At 48.3% G+C, this 22,084-nt stretch overlaps 1 protein-coding gene across 3 annotated transcripts in view; it reads left to right on the forward strand.

Moving 5' to 3' along the window:
* The window catches only part of STN1 (STN1 subunit of CST complex), a 240,032-nt gene that overhangs the window by 201,174 nt on the left and 16,774 nt on the right, over positions 1–22,084 (forward strand). For all 3 annotated transcript variants that reach the window (XM_063961973.1, XM_063961974.1, XM_063961975.1), the window contains 3 exons: positions 10,963–11,122; positions 13,737–13,850; positions 14,427–14,499. In XM_063961973.1, coding sequence (XP_063818043.1) covers positions 10,963–11,122; positions 13,737–13,850; positions 14,427–14,499 — 347 coding nt within the window. The remainder of the gene's footprint in view (positions 1–10,962; positions 11,123–13,736; positions 13,851–14,426; positions 14,500–22,084) is intronic.

The raw sequence follows: 22,084 nt of genomic DNA on the forward strand, positions 1-22,084 counted from the left end.
GGTGTAGCAGGTGAAAGAGGAAATAAATAAGTTAAGCAGTCAGATCTTTGCCTGAAGCTAGGAGGCCCAAAGTTGGGAGTATCTGTGAAGATGTACTTTTGTATAGAAACCTACATAGGACTGCAGTTGCCCTTCTTAATTATCTGAATGCATATTTCTCTTACGTCCTAGAGGATGCTGGGGTCCACATTAGTACCATGGAGTATAGACGGGTCCACCAAGAGCCATTGGCACTTTAAGAGTTTGAGAGTGTGGGCTGGCTCCTCCCTCTATGCCCCTCCTACCAGACTCAGTTTAGAAAATGTGCCCGGAGGAGCCGGTCACAGCTAGAGGAGCTCTCCTGAGCTTTCCTGAAAAAGTTTTAATTTAGAGTTTATTTTTTTTACAGGAGGCTGCTGGCAACAGCCTCCCTGCAGTGAGGGACTAAGGGGGGAGCAGTGTCCGCCCTGCGGGGTCTGAGCCACTGACTCCACTGACTGGACACTGAGCTCCAGAGGGGTCTGATCGGTCTCCGCCACAGGGGAACCGCTCACCCCAGCAGCATGCCACCGACCCCTTACAGAGCTGAATTGAGTGGTGAGTTAGTCACTGACCCCCCTAGAAAGCGGGGGGGGGGGGGTCAGTGTGAAGATGGCAGCAATGGGGAAGGAGCGCGGTATTAACTGCGCTCCTGGATGGTACCAGAGACACATAGTGCGGCGCTGTGAGAGACGCCATGGGCCAGCGCTTAACCCCCACTCTGGTCAGCAAGCCTGTCGGGGTCCAGAGATCTCAGCCAGCAAAACTCCTCAGGCCAGTTTAAACTTCTGAAGAGCGGGAAGACAGTGCCATTAAGGGGGCGGAGCTTTTCCTCAGAGCGGACCCTGCAGCGGTCCAGCGCCATTTTCCTGCATGCAAAGGTGAAAGGAAGATACAGGTCCCTCCACTGCAACTCCAGCTTACTGTATACGGTACCAAGGGGTTGTAGAAAGGAGGGGAAGCTGTTGTTTGACTGTGTGTCCTATCAAGGAACACAAGTCAGCGCTGTTAAGGGGTTTCTCCTTACTAAAAAGCGCTGGTGTGGGTTGGCTCCAATCTCTGTCTCTCTCTTGCCATTCTTGGGGGGGGGGGGGGGAACTCTGTCTGCCCCAACCTGTGTGTGTGTGGAGTGTTTGGTGGTCACCTGTAGCAATGTCCAGGGACACAGTGTCATATGCTGCAGAGGATTTATCCTCCCAGGATGATCCCGTTCCATGTAATCAGGATAGCACTGGTTTAGCACAAATTCCAGCAAGGGAACCAGAGTGGTTTTCCTTTATCAAGACTTGGATTTCTCAGATTTCTGACAGGGTTGCCAGTAATGAATCTGCAACCCAGGTATTGCAGACCTCTATGGCTGTATGGCCCTTGTCTGGTACCTCGGGACACCCCGCTATATACCCCCACAAACGTGTGCTTGTGCAGGTAACACAAGACGACACAGATACCGATTCTGACACTACAGATGGTGATGGGGATGTGTTGCTGGGGTCCGCATCTCTTGCAAAGGGGGTGCAATTATTGATAGAGGCTATCAGGGATGTGTTAAATGTTAATGATACCACACCTGAGCAGGTTGAGGAGGCTTTTTTTCACTGAAAATAAGAAAGCCTCGCTAACCTTCCCTGAGTCAAAAGAGCTGGATGCTATATTTGAAAAAGCATGGGTAAACCCTGAAAAGAAGTTTCAGATCCCTAAGAGGATTCTGGTGGCTTTTTCTTTCCCTGAGGAGGATAGGAAAAGGTGGGAAAACCCGCCGATTGTTGACGCATCTGTGTCCAGACTCTCAAAAAAGGTGGTTTTACCTGTACCGGGATCTACCGCCTCAAAGGAGCCGGCAGATAGGAAAATTGATAATACACTTAAATCAATGTACACTGCTTCGGGGGCCATATTACGTCCCACTATTGCTAGTGCATGGATTGCAAAGGCAATAATAAAGTGGTCGGCTACCTTAATTGAGGATTTGGATACTATGGATAGGGATGACGTTGCATTGTATTTACGCAACATTCATGATTCTGCAGGTTTTCTGGTAGAATCCATGAAAGACCTGGGTTCCATGGCTGCGGGAATTTCTTCCATGTTTGTTTCAGCTCGTCAGTGACTTTGGCTCCGCCAGTGGTCGGCCGACGCGGAATCCAGAAGAAGTGTGGAGTCGCTACCCTATACAGGTCAGGCTCTCTTTGGGGAAGCTCTAGACGCGTTCCTCCAGTCGGATTGGTTTGAGCCTCTATAGCAGGGGTGGGGAACCTTTTTTCTACCGAGGGCCATTTGGATATTTATAAAATCCTTCGGGGGCCATACAAAAATTCTCAACTTAAAAAATTACCCTGCCCCTCAGTAGGTCTGCCCCTTAGAGTGTGCGCGCCGGAGGCGCGCACGCGCCAAAAAATGGGTGTGGCCAGTTAAAATGGGACGTGATACACATATGCCCCCAATAGTGCGGTGCCAGATCCACAATTGCCCCCACGGTGCCAGGTATACAAATGCCCCCACAGTGCCAGGTATACAAATGCCCCCACAGTGCCAGGTAAACAAATGCCCCTCACAGTGCCAGGTATACAGATGTCCCCACAGTGCCAGGTATACAGATGCCCCCACAGTGCCAGGTATACAGATGTCCCCACAGTGCCAGGTATACAGATGCCCCCACAGTGCCAGGTATACAAATGCCCCTCACAGTGCCAGTTATACAGATGCCCCCACAGTGCTAGGTATACAAATGCCCCCACAGTGCCAGGTATACAAATGCCCCTCACAGTGCCAGGTATACAAATGCCCCTCACAGTGCCAGGTATACAGATGTCCCCACAGTGCCAGGTATACAGATGCCCCCACAGTGCCAGGTATACAAATGCCCCTCACAGTGCCAGGTATACAGATGTCCCCACAGTGCCTGGTATACAGATGCCCTCACAGTGCCAGGTATACAGATGCCCCCACAGTGCCAGGTATACAGATGCCCCCACAGTGCCAGGTATACAAATGCCCCTCACAGTGCCAGTTATACAGATGCCCCCACAGTGCCAGGTATACAAATGCCCCCCACAGTGCCAGGTATACAAATGCCCCCCACAGTGCCAGGTATACAGATGTCCCCACAGTGCCAGGTATACAGATGTCCCCACAGTGCCAGGTATACAGATGTCCCCACAGTGCCAGGTATAAAAATGCCCCTCACAGTGCCAGGTATACAGATGTCCCCACAGTGCCAGGTATACAGATGTCCCCACAGTGCCAGGTATACAGATGTCCCCACAGTGCCAGGTATACAGATGCCCCCACAGTGCCAGGTATACAAATGCCCCTCACAGTGCCAGTTATACAGATGCCCCCACAGTGCCAGGTATACAAATGCCCCCCACAGTGCCAGGTATACAAATGCCCCCCACAGTGCCAGGTATACAAATGCCCCCCACAGAGCCAGGTATACAGATGCCCCCACAGTGCCAGGTATACAGATGCCCCCACAGTGCCAGGTATACAAATGCCCCCCACAGTGCCAGGTATACAGATGCCCCCACAGTGCCAGGTATACAAATGCCCCCACAGTGCCAGGTATACAGATGCCCTCCCCTCTCCCCTCCGTGCTGCTTACCGTGGGACACGGAGGAGAGCGCGGCTGTCGGGTGGGAGCGGCGGCGTGTAGTACTTCAAACCAGTCGACGGTTCGAGAGCCAATCAGAGCTCGCGGACCGGCAGCCGCGGCTCCTGATTGGCTGCCGGTCCGCGAGCTCTGATTGGCTCGCGGACCAGCGGCTGGTTTGAAGTACTACACGCCGCCGCTCCCACTCGACAGCCGCGCTCTCCTCCCTGTTCTGACAGCTGAGACACGCTGCCGCCGGACTGAGCGGCAGCGTGTCTCACTGACACAAGCTGGTGGGCCGGACCAAACGGCCCGCGGGCCGGAGGTTCCCCACCCCTGCTCTACAGGATGTGGAGCTCAAATTTCTTACATGGAAGGCGGTCACTTTGTTGGCCTTAGCTTCTGCTAGACGTGTCTCCGAGCTGGGGGCTTTATCAAGCAAAAGCCCTTACTTGATCTTCCATGAAGATAGAGCTGAGCTCCGGACTCGTCAGCAGTTCCTTCCAAAGGTTGTGTCGGCATTTCATATCAACCAACCTATTGTGGTGCCAGTGGCTACTGACTCCTCAATTACTTCAAAGTCCTTGGATGTCGTGAGGGCTCTGAAGATTTATGTGAAAAGAACTTCTCGTCACAGGAAGTCGGACTCTCTGTTTGTCCTATATGATCCCAAGAAAATTGGGTGTCCTGCTTCTAAGCAGACTATTTCTCGCTGGATTAGGTTCACTATCCTGCACGCTTATTCTACGGCAGGACTGCCATGTCCAAAATCCGTTAAGGCACACTCTACTCGTAAGGTGGGGTCTTCCTGGGCAGCTGCCCGGGGTGTCTCGGCAGTGCAAATTTGCCGAGCTGCAACTTGGTCTGGGTCGCACGTTTGCTAAGTTCTACAAGTTCGATACTTTGGCCTCTGATGATCTGAAGTTCAGTCAATCAGTTCTGCAGGAGCCTCCGCGCTCTCCCTCCCATTCTGGGAGCTTTGGTACATCCCCATGGTACTAATGTGGACCCCAGCATCCTCTAGGATGTAAGAGAAAATAGGATATTGGTTACCTACCAGTAAATCCTTTTCTCGTAGTCCATAGAGGATGCTGGGCGCCCACCCAGCGCTTCGTTTTCCTGCTATTGTTATTTGGTTCAGTACAACTTCGTTTTAGTTGAGTACTGCATTGTTACTTGGTAAGTAATGTTTCAGCTGTTGCTGGGTAGTTCAAGCAAGTTGTCTTGACGTGCCTGGTATGTGTGAGCTGGTATGAATCTCGCCACTATCTGTGTTAAGTCCTTCTCTCGAAGTATGTCGTCTCCTCGGGCACAGTTTCTAGACTGAGTCTGGTAGGAGGGGCATAGAGGGAGGAGCCAGCCTACACTCTCAAACTCTTAAAGTGCCAATGGCTCCTGGTGGACCCGTCTATACCCCATGGTACTTATGTGGACTCCAGCATCCTCTACGGAGTACGAGAAAAGGATTTAACGGTAGGTACCAAAATCCTATTTCTCTGACGTCCTAAGTGGATGCTGGGACTCCGTAAGGACCATGGGAATAGCGGCTCCGCAGGAGACTGGGCACAACTATAAAGAAAGCTTTAGGTCTAACTGGTGTGCACTGGCTCCTCCCACTATGACCCTCCTCCAGTCTTCAGTTAGAATCTTGTGCCCGGCTGAGCTGGATGCACACTAGGGGCTCTCCTGAGCTCCTAGAAAGAAAGTATATTTAGGTTTTTTATTTTACAGTGAGATCTGCTGGCAACAGACTCATTGCAGCGAGGGACTAAGGGGAGAAGAAGCGAACCTACCTAACAGGTGGTAGTTTGGGCTTCTTAGGCTACTGGACACCATTAGCTCCAGAGGGATCGACCGCAGGACCCGACCTTGGTGTTCGTTCCCGGAGCCGCGCTGCCGTCCCCCTTACAGAGCCAGAAGCAACGAAGAGGTCCGGAAAATCGGCGGCAGAAGACTTCGGTCTTCACCAAGGTAGTGCACAGCACTGCAGCTGTGCGCCATTGCTCCTCATGTACACCTCACACTCCGGTCACTGATGGGTGCAGGGCGCTGGGGGGGGGGGGGGCGCCCTGAGGGCAATATATGACACCTTGGCTGGCAAATCTACATCATATATAGTCCTAGAGGCTATATAGATGTAAAATTACCCCTGCCAGTATTCCAGAAAAAGCGGGAGAAAGTCCGCCGAAAAAAGGGCGGGGCCATCTCCCTCAGCACACTGGCGCCATTTTTCCCTCACAGCTCCGCTGGAAGGAAGCTCCCTGGCTCTCCCCTGCAGTCTGAACACTACAGAAGGGTAAAAAAGAGAGGGGGGGCACTAAATTTAGGCGCAGTATAGATATATATATATGATATATAAAAAAGCAGCTATAAGGGAAAACACTCATTTATAGTGGGATCCCTATGTTATATAGCGCTCTGGTTTTGTGGGGTCCTCTCCTCTGTCAGAGCATTCCCTGTGTGTTTGCGGTGTGTCGGTACGGCTGTGTCGACATGTTTGATGAGGAGGCTTATGTGGAGGCGGAGCAAATGCCTGTAAACGTGATGTCACCCCCTGCGGGGTCGACACCTGAGTGGATGGTGCTGTGGAAGGAATTACGCGACAGTGTTGACTCCTTGCATAAAAGGTTTGACGACATACCTAATGTGGGACAGCCGGCTTCTCAGCCTGTGCCTGCCCAGGCGTCTCAAAAGTAATCAGGGGCTCTAAAACGCCCGCTACCTCAGATGACAGACACAGATGTCGACACGGATACTGACTCCAGTGTCGACGACGATGAGACTAATGTAACTTCCAGTAGGGCCACACGTTACATGATTGAGGCAATGAAAAATGTGTTGCACATTTCTGATGTTACCCCCGGTACCACAAAAAAGGGTATTATGTTTGGAGAGAAAAAAACTACCAGTAGCTTTTCCTCCATCTGAAGAGTTAAATGAAGTGTGTGAAGAAGCGTGGGCTTCCCCTGATAAAAAGCTGGTAATTTCTAAGAGGTTACTAATGGCGTACCCTTTCCCGCCAGAGGATAGGTCACGCTGGGAAACATCCCCTAGGGTGGATAAAGCGCTCACACGCTTGTCAAAGAAGGTGGCACTACCGTCTCCGGATACGGCCGCCCTGAAGGAATCTGCTGATAGAAAGCAGGAGGCTATCCTGAAATCTATATATACACACACAGGTGTTATACTGAGACCGGCTATTGCTTCAGCCTGGATGTGCAGTGCTGCTGCTGCGTGGTCAGATTCCCTGTCAGAAAATATAGATACCCTAGACAGGGACACTATATTGCTAAACGTAGAGCATATAAAAGACGCACTTTTATACATGAGGGATGCACAGAGGGATATTTGCCGGCTGGCATCCAAAATTAGTGCAATGTCCATTTCTGCCAGGAGAGGGTTATGGACTCGGCAGTGGACAGGAGATGCAGATTCCAAACGACACATGGAAGTTCTGCCTTATAAGGGTGAGGAGTTGTTCGGGGATGGTCTCTCGGACCTCGTTTCCACAGCAACAGCTGGGAAGTCTACATTTTTACCCCATGTTCCCTCACAACCAAAGAAAGCACCGTATTATCAGGTACAGTCCTTTCGGCCCAATAGGGGCAAGCGGGTTAAAGGCGCGTCCTTTCTGCTCAGAGGCAGAGGTAGGGGAAAGAAGCTGCAGCATACAGCCAGTTCCCAGGAGCAAAAGTCCTCCCCCACTTCCTCTAAGTCCACAGCATGACGCTGGGGCTTCACAGGCGGAGCCAGGTACGGTGGGGGCCCCAGTCTCAAATATTTCAGCAATCAGTGGGCTCGCTCACGGGTGGATCCCTGGATCCTTCAAGTAGTATCTCAGGGGTACAAGCTGGAATTCGAGACGTCTCCCCCCCGCCGTTTCCTCAAATCTGCCTTGCAACCACTCCCTCAGGCAGGGAGGCAGTGTTACAGGCAATTCACAAGCTGTATTCACAACAAGTGATAGTAAAGGTGCCCCTACTTCAACAAGGAAGGGGTTACTATTCTACAATGTTTGTGGTACCGAAACCGGACGGTTCAGTGAGACCCATTTTAAATTTTAAATCCTTGAACACATATATAAAAAAATTCAAGTTCAAGATGGAATCGCTCAGGGCGGTTATTGCAATCCTGGACGAGGGGGATTACATGGTATCACTGGACATCAAGGATGCTTACCTGCATGTCCCCATTTACCATCCTCACCAGGAGTACCTCAGATTTGTGGTACAGGATTGTCATTACCAATTCCAGACGTTGCCGTTCGGTCTATCCACGGCTCCGAGGGTCTTTACCAAGGTAATGGCCGAAATGATGATACTCCTTCGAAAGAAGGGAGTTTTAATTATCCCGTACTTGGACGATCTCCTGATAAAGGCGAGGTCCAGAGAGCAGTTGTTGGTCGGGGTAGCACTATCTCGGGAAGTGCTACAACAGCACGGCTGGATTCTAAACATTCCAAAGTCACAGCTGGTCCCTACGACACGTCTACTGTTCCTGGGGATGGTTCTGGACACAGAACAGAGAAAAGTGTTTCTCCCGGAGGAAAAGGCCAAGGAGCTGTCATCTCTAGTCAGAGGCCTCCTAAAACCAAAACAGGTGTCTGTGCATCACTGCACGCGGATCCTGGGAAAAATGGTAGCTTCCTACGAAGCGATTCCATTCGGCAGGTTTCATGCAAGAACCTTTCAGTGGGACCTGTTGGACAAGTGGTCCGGATCGCATCTTCAGATGCATCGTCTGATAACCCTGTCTCCAAGGACAAGGGTGTCTCTGCTGTGGTGGCTGCAGAGTGCTCATCTTCAAGAGGGCCGCAGATTCGGCATACAGGACTGGGTCCTGGTGACCACGGATGCCAGCCTTCGAGGCTGGGGGGCAGTCACACAGGGAAGAAACTTCCAAGGACTATGGTCAAGTCAGGAGACTTCCCTGCACATAAATATTCTGGAACTAAGGGCCATTTACAATGCCCTAAGTCAGGCAAAACCCCTGCTTCAAAACCAGCCGGTACTGATCCAGTCAGACAACATCACGGCGGTCGCCCATGTAAACCGACAGGGCGGCACGAGAAGCAGGACGGCGATGGCAGAAGCCACAAGGATTCTCCGATGGGCGGAAAATCACGTGTTAGCACTGTCAGCAGTGTTCATTCCGGGAGTGGACAACTGGGAAGCAGACTTCCTCAGCAGGCACGACCTCCACTCGGGAGAGTGGGGACTTCATCCAGAAGTCTTCCAACTGATTGTAAACCGTTGGGAAAGGCCACAGGTGGACATGATGGCGTCCTGCCTAAACAAAAAGCTAGAAAAGTATTGCGCCAGGTCAAGAGACCCGCAGGCGATAGCTGTGGACGCTCTAGTGACACCGTGGGTGTACCGGTCGGTTTATGTGTTCCCTCCTCTTCCTCTCATACCAAAGTTACTGAGGATAATAAGGAGAAGAGGAGTAAGAACTATACTCATTGTTCCGGATTGGCCAAGAAGAGCTTGGTACCCGGAACTTCAAGAAATGATCTCAGAGGACCCATGGCCTCTGCCGCTCAGACAGGACCTGCTGCAGCAGGGGCCCTGTCTGTTCCAAGACTTACCGCGGCTGCGTTTGACGGCATGGCGGTTGAACACCGGATCCTGAAGGAAAAGGGCATTCCGGAGGAAGTCATTCCTACGCTGATTAAAGCTAGGAAAGAAGTAACCGCAAACCATTACCACCGTATATGGCGAAAATATGTTGCGTGGTGTGAGGCCAGGAAGGCCCCAACGGAAGAATTTCAGCTGGGCCGTTTCCTGCACTTTCTACAGTCAGGGGGGACTATGGGCCTAAAATTGGGTTCCATTAAGGTCCAGATTTCGGCTCTATCGATTTTCTTCCAGAGAGAACTGGCTTCACTACCTGAAGTTCAAACTTTTGTTAAGGGAGTGCTGCATATTCAGCCCCCTTTTGTGCCTCCAGTGGCACCTTGGGATCTCAACGTGGTGTTGGATTTCCTAAAGTCACATTGGTTTGAGCCACTTAAAACCGTGGATTTGAAATATCTCACGTGGAAAGTGGTCATGTTGTTGGCCTTGGCTTCGGCCAGGCGTGTATCAGAATTGGCGGCTTTGTCATGTAAAAGCCCTTATCTGATTTTCCATATGGTTAGGGCAGAATTGAGGACTCGTCCCCAGTTTCTCCCTAAAGTGGTATCAGCGTTTCATCTGAACCAACCTATCGTGGTGCCTGCGGCTACAAAAGACTTGGAGGCTTCCAAGTTGTTGGACGTAGTCAGGGCCCTGAAAATCTATGTTTCCAGGACAGCTGGAGTCAGAAAGACTGACTCGCTATTTATCCTGTATGCGCCCAACAAGTTGGGTGCACCTGCTTCAAAGCAGACTATTGCTCGGATCTGTAGTAAGATTCAGCTTGCACATTCTGCGGCTGGACTGCCGCATCCTAAATCAGTGAAAGCCCATTCCACGAGGAAGGTGGGCTCTTCTTGGGCGGCTGCCCGAGGGGTCTCGGCTCTTCAACTTTGCCGAGCAGCTACTTGGTCGGGGTCAAACACGTTTGCTAAATTCTACAAGTTTGACACCCTGGCTGAGGAGGACCTAGAGTTTGCCCATTCGGTGCTGCAGAGTCATCCGCACTCTCCCGCCCGTTTGGGAGCTTTGGTATAATCCCCATGGTCCTTACGGAGTCCCAGCATCCACTTAGGACGTCAGAGAAAATAAGAATTTACTCACCGGTAATTCTATTTCTCGTAGTCCGTAGTGGATGCTGGGCGCCCATCCCAAGTGCGGATTGTCTGCAATACTTGTATATAGTTATTGCTTAACTAAAGGGTTATTGTTGAGCCATCTGTTGAGAGGCTCAGTTGTTATCATACTGTTAACTGGGTATTGTATCACGAGTTATACGGTGTGATTGGTGTGGCTGGTATGAGTCTTACCCGGGATTCAAAATCCTTCCTTATTGTGTCAGCTCTTCCGGGCACAGTATCCTAACTGAAGTCTGGAGGAGGGTCATAGTGGGAGGAGCCAGTGCACACCAGTTAGACCTAAAGCTTTCTTTATAGTTGTGCCCAGTCTCCTGCGGAGCCGCTATTCCCATGGTCCTTACGGAGTCCCAGCATCCACTACGGACTACGAGAAATAGAATTACCGGTGAGTAAATTCTTATTTTTCATACTCTCTCCCAGGCAGCAAAACGTTATTGCTAAATGATAAAAGAGAGATGAAGTAAGCAAAACGTGGCTTACCAGCTGCCAGGCATTACCTTATGGGAATTGTAATGCCACAATATTTGCTGAGCAGAAGGTATACAAGTGTGATACAGAGCAATTATCATGTGTATTCTTGTATTCTTCTATTTTGTAACAGACATCAAGTTGCCTTGTCGCGCTCCAGCCTCATTACACTACTCAGTGATAGAATAAAGGCGTTTCTAGAAGAGAACAATGTATGCAACTTCTACCAGCGGGAACTGGAAAGCGTGCCCTCCTTACTCTCTGCTGCTACTGGTCCCATATCCAATATACAGGTGCTGTAGGGGTGTTCTAGGGCAGTGGTTCTCAACCGTGGTCCTCAAGTACCCCCAACAATTCATGTTTTCCAGGTCTCCTCACAGGATTACAAGTGAAATAATTTGCTCCACCTGTGGGTCTTTTATAATGTGTCAGTGAGTAATGAATACACCTGTTCAACTGCTAGGTGACCTGGAAAACATGAACTGTTGGGGGTACTTGAAGACCGAGGTTGAGAACCACTGTTCTAGGGGGTCTATCACACTGACACGTCTGAACCTCATATTATCCATGAACTTTTCTTCTGTGCTTTTAATTTGAGTCCATTATATACATTCCACCATAAGGCCACATGCTAGAGCTATCTATCACAAATATGGTATATCTGGGGGGGTTTTATTACTTATTTATATGGCGTCCCAAAGTTCCACAGCACTACATAATGGGATCAGTGTACCTTGTTCAACACTGTAGCCATCAGAATTTCTACATTAGGTTATTCATCCTTACTAGAAAACACGGGAGGAACAGCGAAAATGTGTACATAACTTCATAGCGTCCAACTAGACATTAGCCTTCATCAGTCTAACTTGCCGTTGCTGATCTAAGCTATTAACAGTTTGGTGCTATGAATTCCAACATGCTTGTGTCAGTAAAAGATGAATGCTCTGGGCCAGATGCATCATCGCTTGGAAAGTGATAAAATGGAGAGCGAAAAAGTACCAGCCAATCAGCTCCTAACTGGAATTTTTCAAACACAGACTGTGACATGGCAGTTAGGAGGTGATTGGCTGGTACTTTTTCACTTTCCATTTTATCACTTTCCAAGCGATGATGCGTCTAGCCTTCTGTTTTTAATACAAAAGCAGTAAGCACTTCATCAGCCAGTTATTGGGCATGCCCACAATTATCTCCCTGGTTAGAATATCTGTGAAACAATAAAAAAAAAAAAACACCACTTCCTTCCTTAACCAGCTACCCCACACAGCCCTCATAGATTGTAGACTCTAGGGCAGGCCTGGCCAACCTGTGGCTCTCCAGCTGTTGTAAAACTACACATCCCAGCATTCACTGCAACAGTTATTGAATTCCCTAATAGCAAACCTGAGACAGGGCATGCTGGGACTTGTAGTTTCACAACATCTGGAGAGCCACAGGTTGGCCAGGCCTGCTCTAGGGGGTATATTTACTAAAGTCTGGTTTTTAGAAGTGGAGCTGTTGCCCATAGAAACCAATCAGATTCTAGCCATTATCTTCTAGAAGGTGCTAGATAATATGTAGAATCTGATTGATTGGTTGCTATGGGCAACATATCCACTTCTGTGTACTTGTGTTTTTATGTATGATTTCTGTTTTGTATTATTTGTTGTCATGATCGTCTGGCACAAAATAATTTTGTGGCACCTTACAAATAATGCAAATGTTAGTGAATGTCACACAATATACAGTAGGTCTGTTTCTCTCCAATAAAAATCCATTTGACACATGGTTACATTGTACTTTTGTGCATTCACTATATTCCATCAGGAGAAAGAAATATTTTACAATTAAACATGCAGATTCCGTTCTGTGCAATAGCCGCATTGTGCTGTCCTGGAATGGCGTATTGTGGGTATTATCAGCGCTATTTTTTTCTGGCACCAAATAGAGGTGTAAAGGAAATCTTGTGATGTTCAAGCCTACCATAATAGACAAATGGTATCCGGTCTTTAGGTCGACAGTAAGTAGGTCGACACTGTCTAGGTCGACCACTATTGGTCGACAGTAAGTAGGTCGACATGGTTTCTAGGTCCAAGGGGACTCGAGGTCGACATGACAAAAGGTCGATATGAGTTTTTCACATTTTGTTTTCATTTTTGAAACTTTTTCATACTTTGCGATCCACGTGGACTACAATTGGGAACGGTAACCTGTGCCAAGCGCAGCGGTAGCGGAGCGAGGTACATTGCCCGAAGCATGGCGAGCGAAGCGAGCCATGGTGCACTAATTGGGGTTCCCGGTCACTGTACAGAGAAAACGACACCAAAAAAAGGGGAAAAAACTCATGTTGACCTTTTCTCATGTCGACCTAGAGTCCCTGTCGACCTAGATACCAAGTCGACCAATAGTGGTCGACCTAGACACTGTCGACCTAAACTTAATCTACCTAGCATACCACACCCAGACAAATATACACCCAGACGAACATGGTATTGTGAAAAAACGGCAAATCTTGCAGAATTGAATCGTCCAAAAAAGTATGTTTATCACTATGGCCCAAAATGTATTAAGCATTAAAAAGTGATAAAGTAGCAGCCAATCGGCTTCCTACCTGCCATGTTACTTTATCACTCTTTATCACTCTCCACTTTATCACTTTTTAAGGCTTAATACATTTGGGCCTATATCCTTTAAATGCGGTAGACCTGGTAAAAATGACACATATTTGGTGTCTGTTCTAGCTAATTAAATTATGTGGTTAATATCTGGGAATAAGATAATGGTAAGGGAATAATCATGGAAAGTACCCAATAAATCATATATACACAAAAAATGACTTTGGGTACCATATAGTTTTTCTGTTATCCTTTGGGAATTTGCTTTGTAGCCATTGTAACTTTGTCAGTGACACGTGTGTGGTTTTGTTTACAGAATTGCTCAAGTGTTACCTCCAGTTCCAGAGAAATTCACAACCTATTCAAAGAAGCCATTCACTTGCTGCAAGAACAAGGCATGGTTTACCAGAAAGGCAGAGATGTTTATCAGGTAAGCAAGAGTTATACTGTAGGTAATAATACTGTTTTAGCAGTGCTATAACAACAACAAAAGATCAGGAGTGACTCTTTTATTCCTGTGTACGTAAATGAGCATTGCATAACTGGAATGTCATAGAGAATGCTTTCATTACATTCATTAAAGTAGCTGTGTGCTTCTCACATAGAGTAGATACTGCATGATGGAATACCTCCAGAATCCACAGTGACTTCTATGACATAATTTTGACACCCAGTTTTTCACGATGTTAGGGGCAGGCTACGGTGGTAGGAAAACTGGAGTACCCGGACAGAAACAAGCACAGGGAGAGTATACAAACTCCACACAGTTAGAGCCATAGTGGGTATTGAATCCAAGACCTCAGTACTGTGAGGCAGTAATGCTAACCATTACACCAACCATGCAGCCAATTATGTCAATGTCAACATTGTGGATATCAAAATTCAACATATTCTACGACACCCTGCATGATGTAGAATTGATCTGAAAGGTTTGGGGTCTATAAATGCGTTATTTTGAAATGTGATGGTGTCTGACTTTGACCACATATTACTTGTTACTGTGTAGGTAACAGCTCAAGATGGGAAATTATATAAAATAACTCTGAACATTATTCAAGAGGATTGCAAAAGACAAAGACGTAAGTGGACATTTTCTGTATGCATGCTTTATACTCAAAATAAACAAATATATCTTGTTGACTTTCGAGTTTTACCTTTTTATGGCTGCTATAGTTTGTTGAAGGTTTTACTAAACAAAAAAGTATAAAGTAATATACACCCTGATGGTCATTTATGTATAATAGTTACTGTCTTACCTTTAATAGTCTGTTGTATATACTCTGTAATAGAGCTTTCCATTTGAACCTGCTTTTAGGTATAAACTAAGTAGAAAAGCATCACATTAAAGGTGGTAGAGGCTAAGACAGTAGAGCAATTTAAACTGCTTTGGACAGGCATAAAAATATCCTTCCAAAGACCGAAGGAACAAATAGTGTTGACGTTGGCAAAAGAATCAATGAAAAAGCAGGAGACTAGATGGACCAAGAGTTTTTAATCTGCCATGAAATTCTAGATTTCCAATGCTGATTGGTAATATAGAAACCAGTACACTCTATACACAAATGCAGTGGCTTGGCTTGAGAGTTGTCCCACATATTACCCTGTCTTTACACCTCGGCTGTTGCCTGCTTAGGTCACAGCTCACCTTTATTGCTAGAATTCGCCAGGTGGAGAAGCTGATGAAGGGAAACCAATGAGCACTGAGGATACAGCAATATGCAAGATGATTCTCAAGCCAAGTCCATGCATTGCCATTTAGGTAGCCCCAATTCCTTTGCTGTGTCCCACGTTTTTCTTTTTCTGCTCTTAAATAGTGGGAAACACAGTGGAACAGTGGTTACATCACATTGTTGTTGTGCTCCAGATAAGAGGTGTACAACACATACACCATTTCAGGCCCCAGAGGACTAAAATTGAGGAGCACCAATTAATTAAATGACTCCAGGACTGAGAGCTTTCAGTGACTTCTAGCTAGTTGTGCCTCTCGACTCGGGCGGTGATCAGGGCAGCCATCAAGGGGGTGCCCTGTGTACACTTGTCCAGGGCCCGGCCACTCTGACAGAGAGTGGAGGGTCCGGGCTGCTCAAACTGTTTGCCGTAGGCATTTCCGGCGGCGGCCGCCGCCGCTGGTGGGACTGCCTGAGGCCGCCGCCGCTCCCCTTCCCCTGAGGCTGTCATCGGCGGGCCGCAGGCTGCTCTCCTCCGCCCGCCGCCGCCCACTGCCGATCATATTAAGCAAGCTGCAGCTTGCTGTTTATTAAAGTTTATTGGAGCTGGGCGCGGCGTGACGTCATGATGCCGCGCCAGTGAAGTGAAGCCGCTCAGCAGTCAGCCGCCAAGCCGGACAATGGACTGAAGAGCTCAAGAGGGCAGGAGCTGACAGAGTGGGTGAGAGGACGCTCAGGACGGATTTGCAAAGGGTGAGTATTACTGTGTTTTTTGATTGTTGTGAGTGACACTTAAGACAGGATGGCCCCTCCCACTAATGTCAGTACTGCATCTCCCCTGGCTGTGCCTCCTCCCTCCTTGGCAGGTTTTTTATATATATATATATATATATATTTATTTATATATTTATTATATATTTTTTAAATAAGGTGTTAAATACATTGTCAAATGCATTGGGGGCTCATGAAATATTTCAGGGGAGTCATTAAACATTTATGAGGTGGGGCAACATTAAATAAGGGGTGAGCGAGGGTCATTATTATATAAGAATAAAATAATATCTGTATATACACACACATTCTATTATTCTTATATAATAATGACCCTTGCTCACCCCTTAATGTTGCCCCACCTCATAAATATTGAATGATTTCCCCACCCCTTACATATTTCATGAGCACCCATCATGTTTGATAATGTATACATTTTTATGTATTTTAATAAGGTGGTAAATATTTTTTGTAAAAGTGTGAATAGGGGGGGGGAGGGCCTGCCTATTTTGTCAGTCCCGGGCCCCACAATTTCTGGTGGCAGCCCTGGCGGTGATTAAAAGCAACTGTCATTGGCCCCAAATGTTATTGTACTGTATGTTGCTATGTTATGCAGCTCAGCTGCTTATTGAAGCTAGTCCTGAAGTAAAGTATTCTTATATGTTCTTCAACCTCTCAAGGTATGAACATTCGGTAAAGCAGCATCACACAGTGTGATGTTCCAGATAACTCATGAAATAAAACATTGGAAATAATGCCTTAAATTACTTCCAGTGTTCTAGGGACCCATGTTAAAGCGGTAATTAGTTTTAAGACAAAGGGGGTGATTCAGACCTGATCGCTGTTGTGTGATCAGTTACTAACTGCGCATGCGTATGTACTGCAATGCGCACACGCGTCGGACAACAACAAAGGGCATTGCTGGTCAGTGATGGGATGTTGAGAAAAATCCGATCACACAGGCGTTCGCAAGGAGATTGACAGAAGAGAGCCGATTGTGGGTGGTAACTGACCGCTTTTTGGGAGTGTCCGGAAAAACGTAGGCGTTCCCAAGTGTTTTCAGGGCGGGTGTCTGATGTCAGCTCCGGCCCCGATCAGCCTGTTCTCATCGCACTGTAGGAGTAAGTCCTGGGCTGCACACAAACTGCACACAGTGGATTTTTGCAGCTTGGCGTACACATGGGATCGCACACTTGCACGGCGAATTTGCACTCCCCCTGGAGGCGGCGACTATCTGAGCACAGGAGAGCAAAGTTAGCAGCCCAGCGATCAGGTCTGAATTACCCCCCAAAATAACCTAAATTCTAGCGGCTATCTTACCAACATCGTGTGAGGACCTGCAAATCAGAGCCTACTATATTTGTGCCGTAGTGCTGCTGTAATTTGTGATGTCTGAACTCCAGTTTCTCTGGCTCAATGAGAAGCTTATGCCTTTAGTGGAAGGTCTGAGTGTTTTATTCTGGGAACTCTATGGTGTTCTTTCCTTATCTAAGATTTTATAACCTGCAATGGGGCCCATACATCTACAATTGCCTGTTCTGCCAGGGCTGGGGAATCAGGGAAATTGGGGGGGGAGGGGGAATACAACATGTTGGAATTTTTTGATTCCCCGTTCCCAACCAAAAAATGGTCAGGGTCGGAGAGTCAGGGATATTTAACATGCTATTCCTCGATTGGCAGAATGGGGGATCTGGGCCTTAAGCCCCATACACACTAGATGAGAAAGTAAAAGATATCGCTCAGAAGGGCCATTCTTAGCAATATCTTATACTATCTCATCTAGTGTGTACACTCAACATCATTAACAATGAGTGCTCCCGCCCATCGTTAATGACCGCCTCCCTTGTCTGAACAGTTCAGACGAGGGAGGTCCTCGTTAACAAGGGCCCTGCTGCAGCATGGCCCCCACTCCCCCCGCCGTTGCTCCCTCCCCGCCGGCATCTGCAAGTGTGTATGTACTTGCTGATGCCGGCACCACATCGGGTCCCCACCGCAGCCAATATCCCCAGGTACAGTACTGTGATATTGTCTAAAATGTATGATGTCTAGTAATAAATAAAAAAGATTGATCACATAATTGATGACCACTAGTGATACGTTTGCACCTTTTCCAGCCTTGCCTTACTAATGAAACGCAATGTTGTCCAGAGGCAGGGGCGGACTGAGAACTGGTATACCGTGTAGCCATGGTGGCAGCATCACCCCTCACATGTCAGCAAACAAAAGGCCCACATGCGCATCGGCCCACTGGGGATAGTCGGGGACACTGGGCTGAAGTGTCCACTACTCTAGAACACCCCCCTTTCTTTATAATAAACTGTTCTGTTTATTTCCTAAAATGTAGATCAGATTTGCCCCCATTGGGTGGGCTATGCCCAGGGAAACGCGTTAAGAGATTATATAATTATCTTGCCACGCTTTTGGATGCTGCAACATTTATCTGCCATCTGGATCTTGATATTGACTGCAATATTATTTACTAATGGGATTCTGCTAACTTCTCACCTGAACTACTACACCTGCAGCCCTGGAATACCTAGTGGATTGCCTGCACAGCCTTCACTCTCTGCATTTAGTTGGTAAAAATGACTGCTTTGGATATTAATCCATACAATTTGGATTATAACTTGTTCCTGCCTTTCAGTTTTCAGTGACTAATTGTGGTCCCAATAGGCATTCATTATGGCGGCTGTGACGCCGGAATCCCGTCATCGGGTGAAATACCAATGGTCGGAATCCCGACTGCCGGCTCAACTCCCCGCTCGGGTGGTGGACCACGTCACCACCCAAGGGGGAGTATAACCCTGTGGTACCGGGCCCAAAGCGAGCCCGCGAGGGGACATGCTGCACTCACCGCCAGTATCCCGACAGCCGGGATATCATACTGAATCCGAGGTCCCTATTCATTTACCAGCTTTAAAGTCCGGGATCCATATATATGTGACTTATTTTTATATGTTGCAAATTTTATTTTGTGTCCAGTCATATGACATTAATTTCCTCAATATTTACATATGTTTTAATAACTGTAATTGATTATTTTTCCAAACTTAACAGTCCAACTAATTAAATTTTTTTAGCGCCTGTTTCATTTCTTTTTGCTATTGCTTCTATTGGGGCTGACAGTCCCTTCCTGGCTGCTATGACAAGCCTGTTAGACAATTTTTTATATGGTATGAATGAATAGTGATTTGGGGCCTGAACCAGCGATGTGCGCAAAAGGCACAACTGAAATGTGATAATGCAGCATTAGGCGTCTTGTGTTAAAGGATGCCTCACTTCAGACATATCCGATACGATGCAGCGTCAGATCACCATTGCAACCATCACCATAGCTGCCACATCCCCGCTGCCTAGTCAGAAGGTGCACACTGGCCTCTGCACTCCCACAAAATGGAGGCAACATGCCTCCGTTTTGTTAAATAGACTTTGTCTCCTCCCCCAAATGGTCACCGTCTGTCAGCAGGGGCGTAGGGAGGGTGGTTCCGGTGGAGCTCGAGCTCCAGGCACCCAAAACAGTACAGGGCGCCGCAGCTCGACTCCACCGGGACCTCCGCCTGGCCCCACGGAGCAGCTTCAGCATTCTACCTCCCTCCCCCTGCTCCGTGCTTCGTGATGCACGGGCAGCTGATGTCATGACGTCAGACGCCAGACGGGTGGAGACGCGACGCAGCCAGACTGGACAGGACTGCAGAGATGGAGCAGCAGCAATGTCAAGCAGGAGTGGGGCAGGTGAGTATTGTTTTTGTTGTTGTTTTTCTTTGCGTGTGTAAGCGGCGCTACCAGGGGGCACAACTACTGGGAGCAAATATACAGGGGGCACTACTACTGTGGGGAAATCTACAGGGGGCACAACTACTGTGGGCAAATATACAGGGGGCACAACTACTGGGGGCAAATATACAGGTGGCACTACTACTGTGGGCAAATCTACAGGGGGGCAAATATACAGGGGGCACAACTACTGTGGGCAAATCTACAGGGGGCACTACTACTGTGGGCAATTCTACAGGGGGCACAACTACTGTGGGCAAATATACAAGGGGCACAACTACTGGGGGCAAATATAAAGGGGGCACTACTACTGTGGGCAAATCTACAGGGGGCACAACTACTGGGGGCAAATATACAGGGGGCACTACTACTGGGGGGCAAATCTACAGGGGGCACAACTACTGAGGGCACATCTACAGGGGGCGCAAGTCTGGGGGGGGCAAATCTACAGGGGTCTCAGCTACAGGGGCACAGCTACTGGGGGCACAACTACAGGTGGCAAATCTACTGAAGGCACAACTACAGGGGGCAAATCTACAGCTGGCACAACTACTGGGTCCATAACTACAGGCGCATGACTGTGGCGATGCCCCTTCCCTATGAAGCCGTGCTCCTTTTTTTTGCACTATGTTTCGCCTACAGGTATGTGTGTGTGGGGAGGGGACGCCAAAGGAAACTTTAGCTCTGAGTGCCACAAGGTCTAGAACCGGCCCAGGTGGCCACGCCCCCAATTCAGTACAGGGGAGGGGGGCGCCGAAACATACCTTGCTCCAGGCACCATGACACCTTGCTACACCTCTGTCTGTCAGTCAGGATACACAGTCCACAGTGCTGCGCTTGGAGTTGCAATGACATTGCGGCACATGTGCAGTCCTGAAACCATCGGTCAGCAATTGCAAAATGATCTCCACCAGCTCTAAGGGCCTAATTCAGACCTGATCATAGCCGTGAAAAATTCTGCACGGCTATGAACATGCGGGGGGACGCCCAGCACAGGGCTAGTCTGCCCCACATGTCTGTCCGTCCCCCCGCCGCACAGGTACAAAAGCATTGCACGGTGGCGATGCTTTTGTACCTGACGAGTAGCTCCCTGCCATAGCAGACCTCTCTCCGGGTCGTAGCGGCTGCATTGCCCCGACCGCGCCCCCAAAACGGTGGCCCAGCGCCGTCGGCCCGCCCAGTGAACGCCTCTGCCTGTCAATCAGGCAGAGGCGTTCACTGGACAGAGTTGCCGATCGCATCTCTGGCATGCGCCGGCACATGTGCAGTTCAGACCTGATCGCCCGCTGTGCAAAACGCACAGCAGTGATCCGGTCTGAATTACTATGAGAAGTTTAAGTTCTCTTACGTAGAAGAGAATTGCACTATTAATGCAGCCACTTCTCCCTTAAACTCCTTACAATAATCTCACTCCAGAAAGCGATACTTAATTTTTGCCCTGATTTGTAAAATTATGCATTCTGGTATAGATACTCCATATTGGCCCTCATTCCGAGTTGTTCGCTCGCTAGCTGCTTTTAGTAGCATTGCACACGCTAGGCCGCCGCCCTCTGGGAGTGTATCTTATCTTAGCAGAATAGCGAACGAAAGATTAGCAGAATTGTTACTAAATAATTCCCTGCAGTTTCTGAGTAGCTCCAGACCTACTCCTAGACTGCGATCACCTCTGTCCGTTTAGTTCCTGGTTTGACGTCACAAACACGCCCCTGCGTTCGGCCAGCCACTCCCCCGTTTCTCCAGCCACTCCTGCGTTTTTACCTGGCACGCCTGCGTTTTTTAGCACACTCCCTAAAAACATCCAGTTTCCGCCCAGAAACACCCACTTCCTGTCAATCACACTACGATCACTCGAGCGATGAAAAAACATCGCTCGAGCTTGTGTAAATCTACAAAGTTTTATGTTAAATTACTTAGCGCAGGCATGTCCAAACTGCGGCCCTCCAGCTGTTGGGAAACTACACATCCCAGCATGCCCTGACACAGCTTAGCATTCTCTGACAGCAAAACTGTGTCAGGGCATGCTGGGATATGTAGTTTCACAACAGCTGGAGGGCCGCAGTTTGGACATGCCTGACTTAGCGCATGCGCGCTGCGTACCATGCGCATGCGCATTTTTCACCTAATCGCTGCGTTGTGAAAAACGGCAACGAGCGAACAACTCGGAATGACCACCATTGAGCAAGGGTTGTCCTAGCTCTGACCAGCTGCAAATGCTTCTCTGCAAATACTGCCATCTTACTCTGCAGTGTCATGCTCTGTGGCGGAAATTGTTGCACGCAGATTATCAATAAACAGATTATCAATAAGGATTTTGTGTTGTGTCTCACCATTTTATAAATGACCTACTGTAAGTCCCAGGTTAAACCGACGACCTGCAGCTGGTCTTCATAACATGACACAAATGTGACTCTGACCTTTCTTGTGTAGTGAACATTGGGGGTGATTCCGAGTT

Source organism: Pseudophryne corroboree, chromosome 3 (genome assembly GCF_028390025.1).
Source record: "Pseudophryne corroboree isolate aPseCor3 chromosome 3, aPseCor3.hap2, whole genome shotgun sequence".
Taxonomy (NCBI): Eukaryota; Metazoa; Chordata; class Amphibia; order Anura; family Myobatrachidae; genus Pseudophryne; species Pseudophryne corroboree.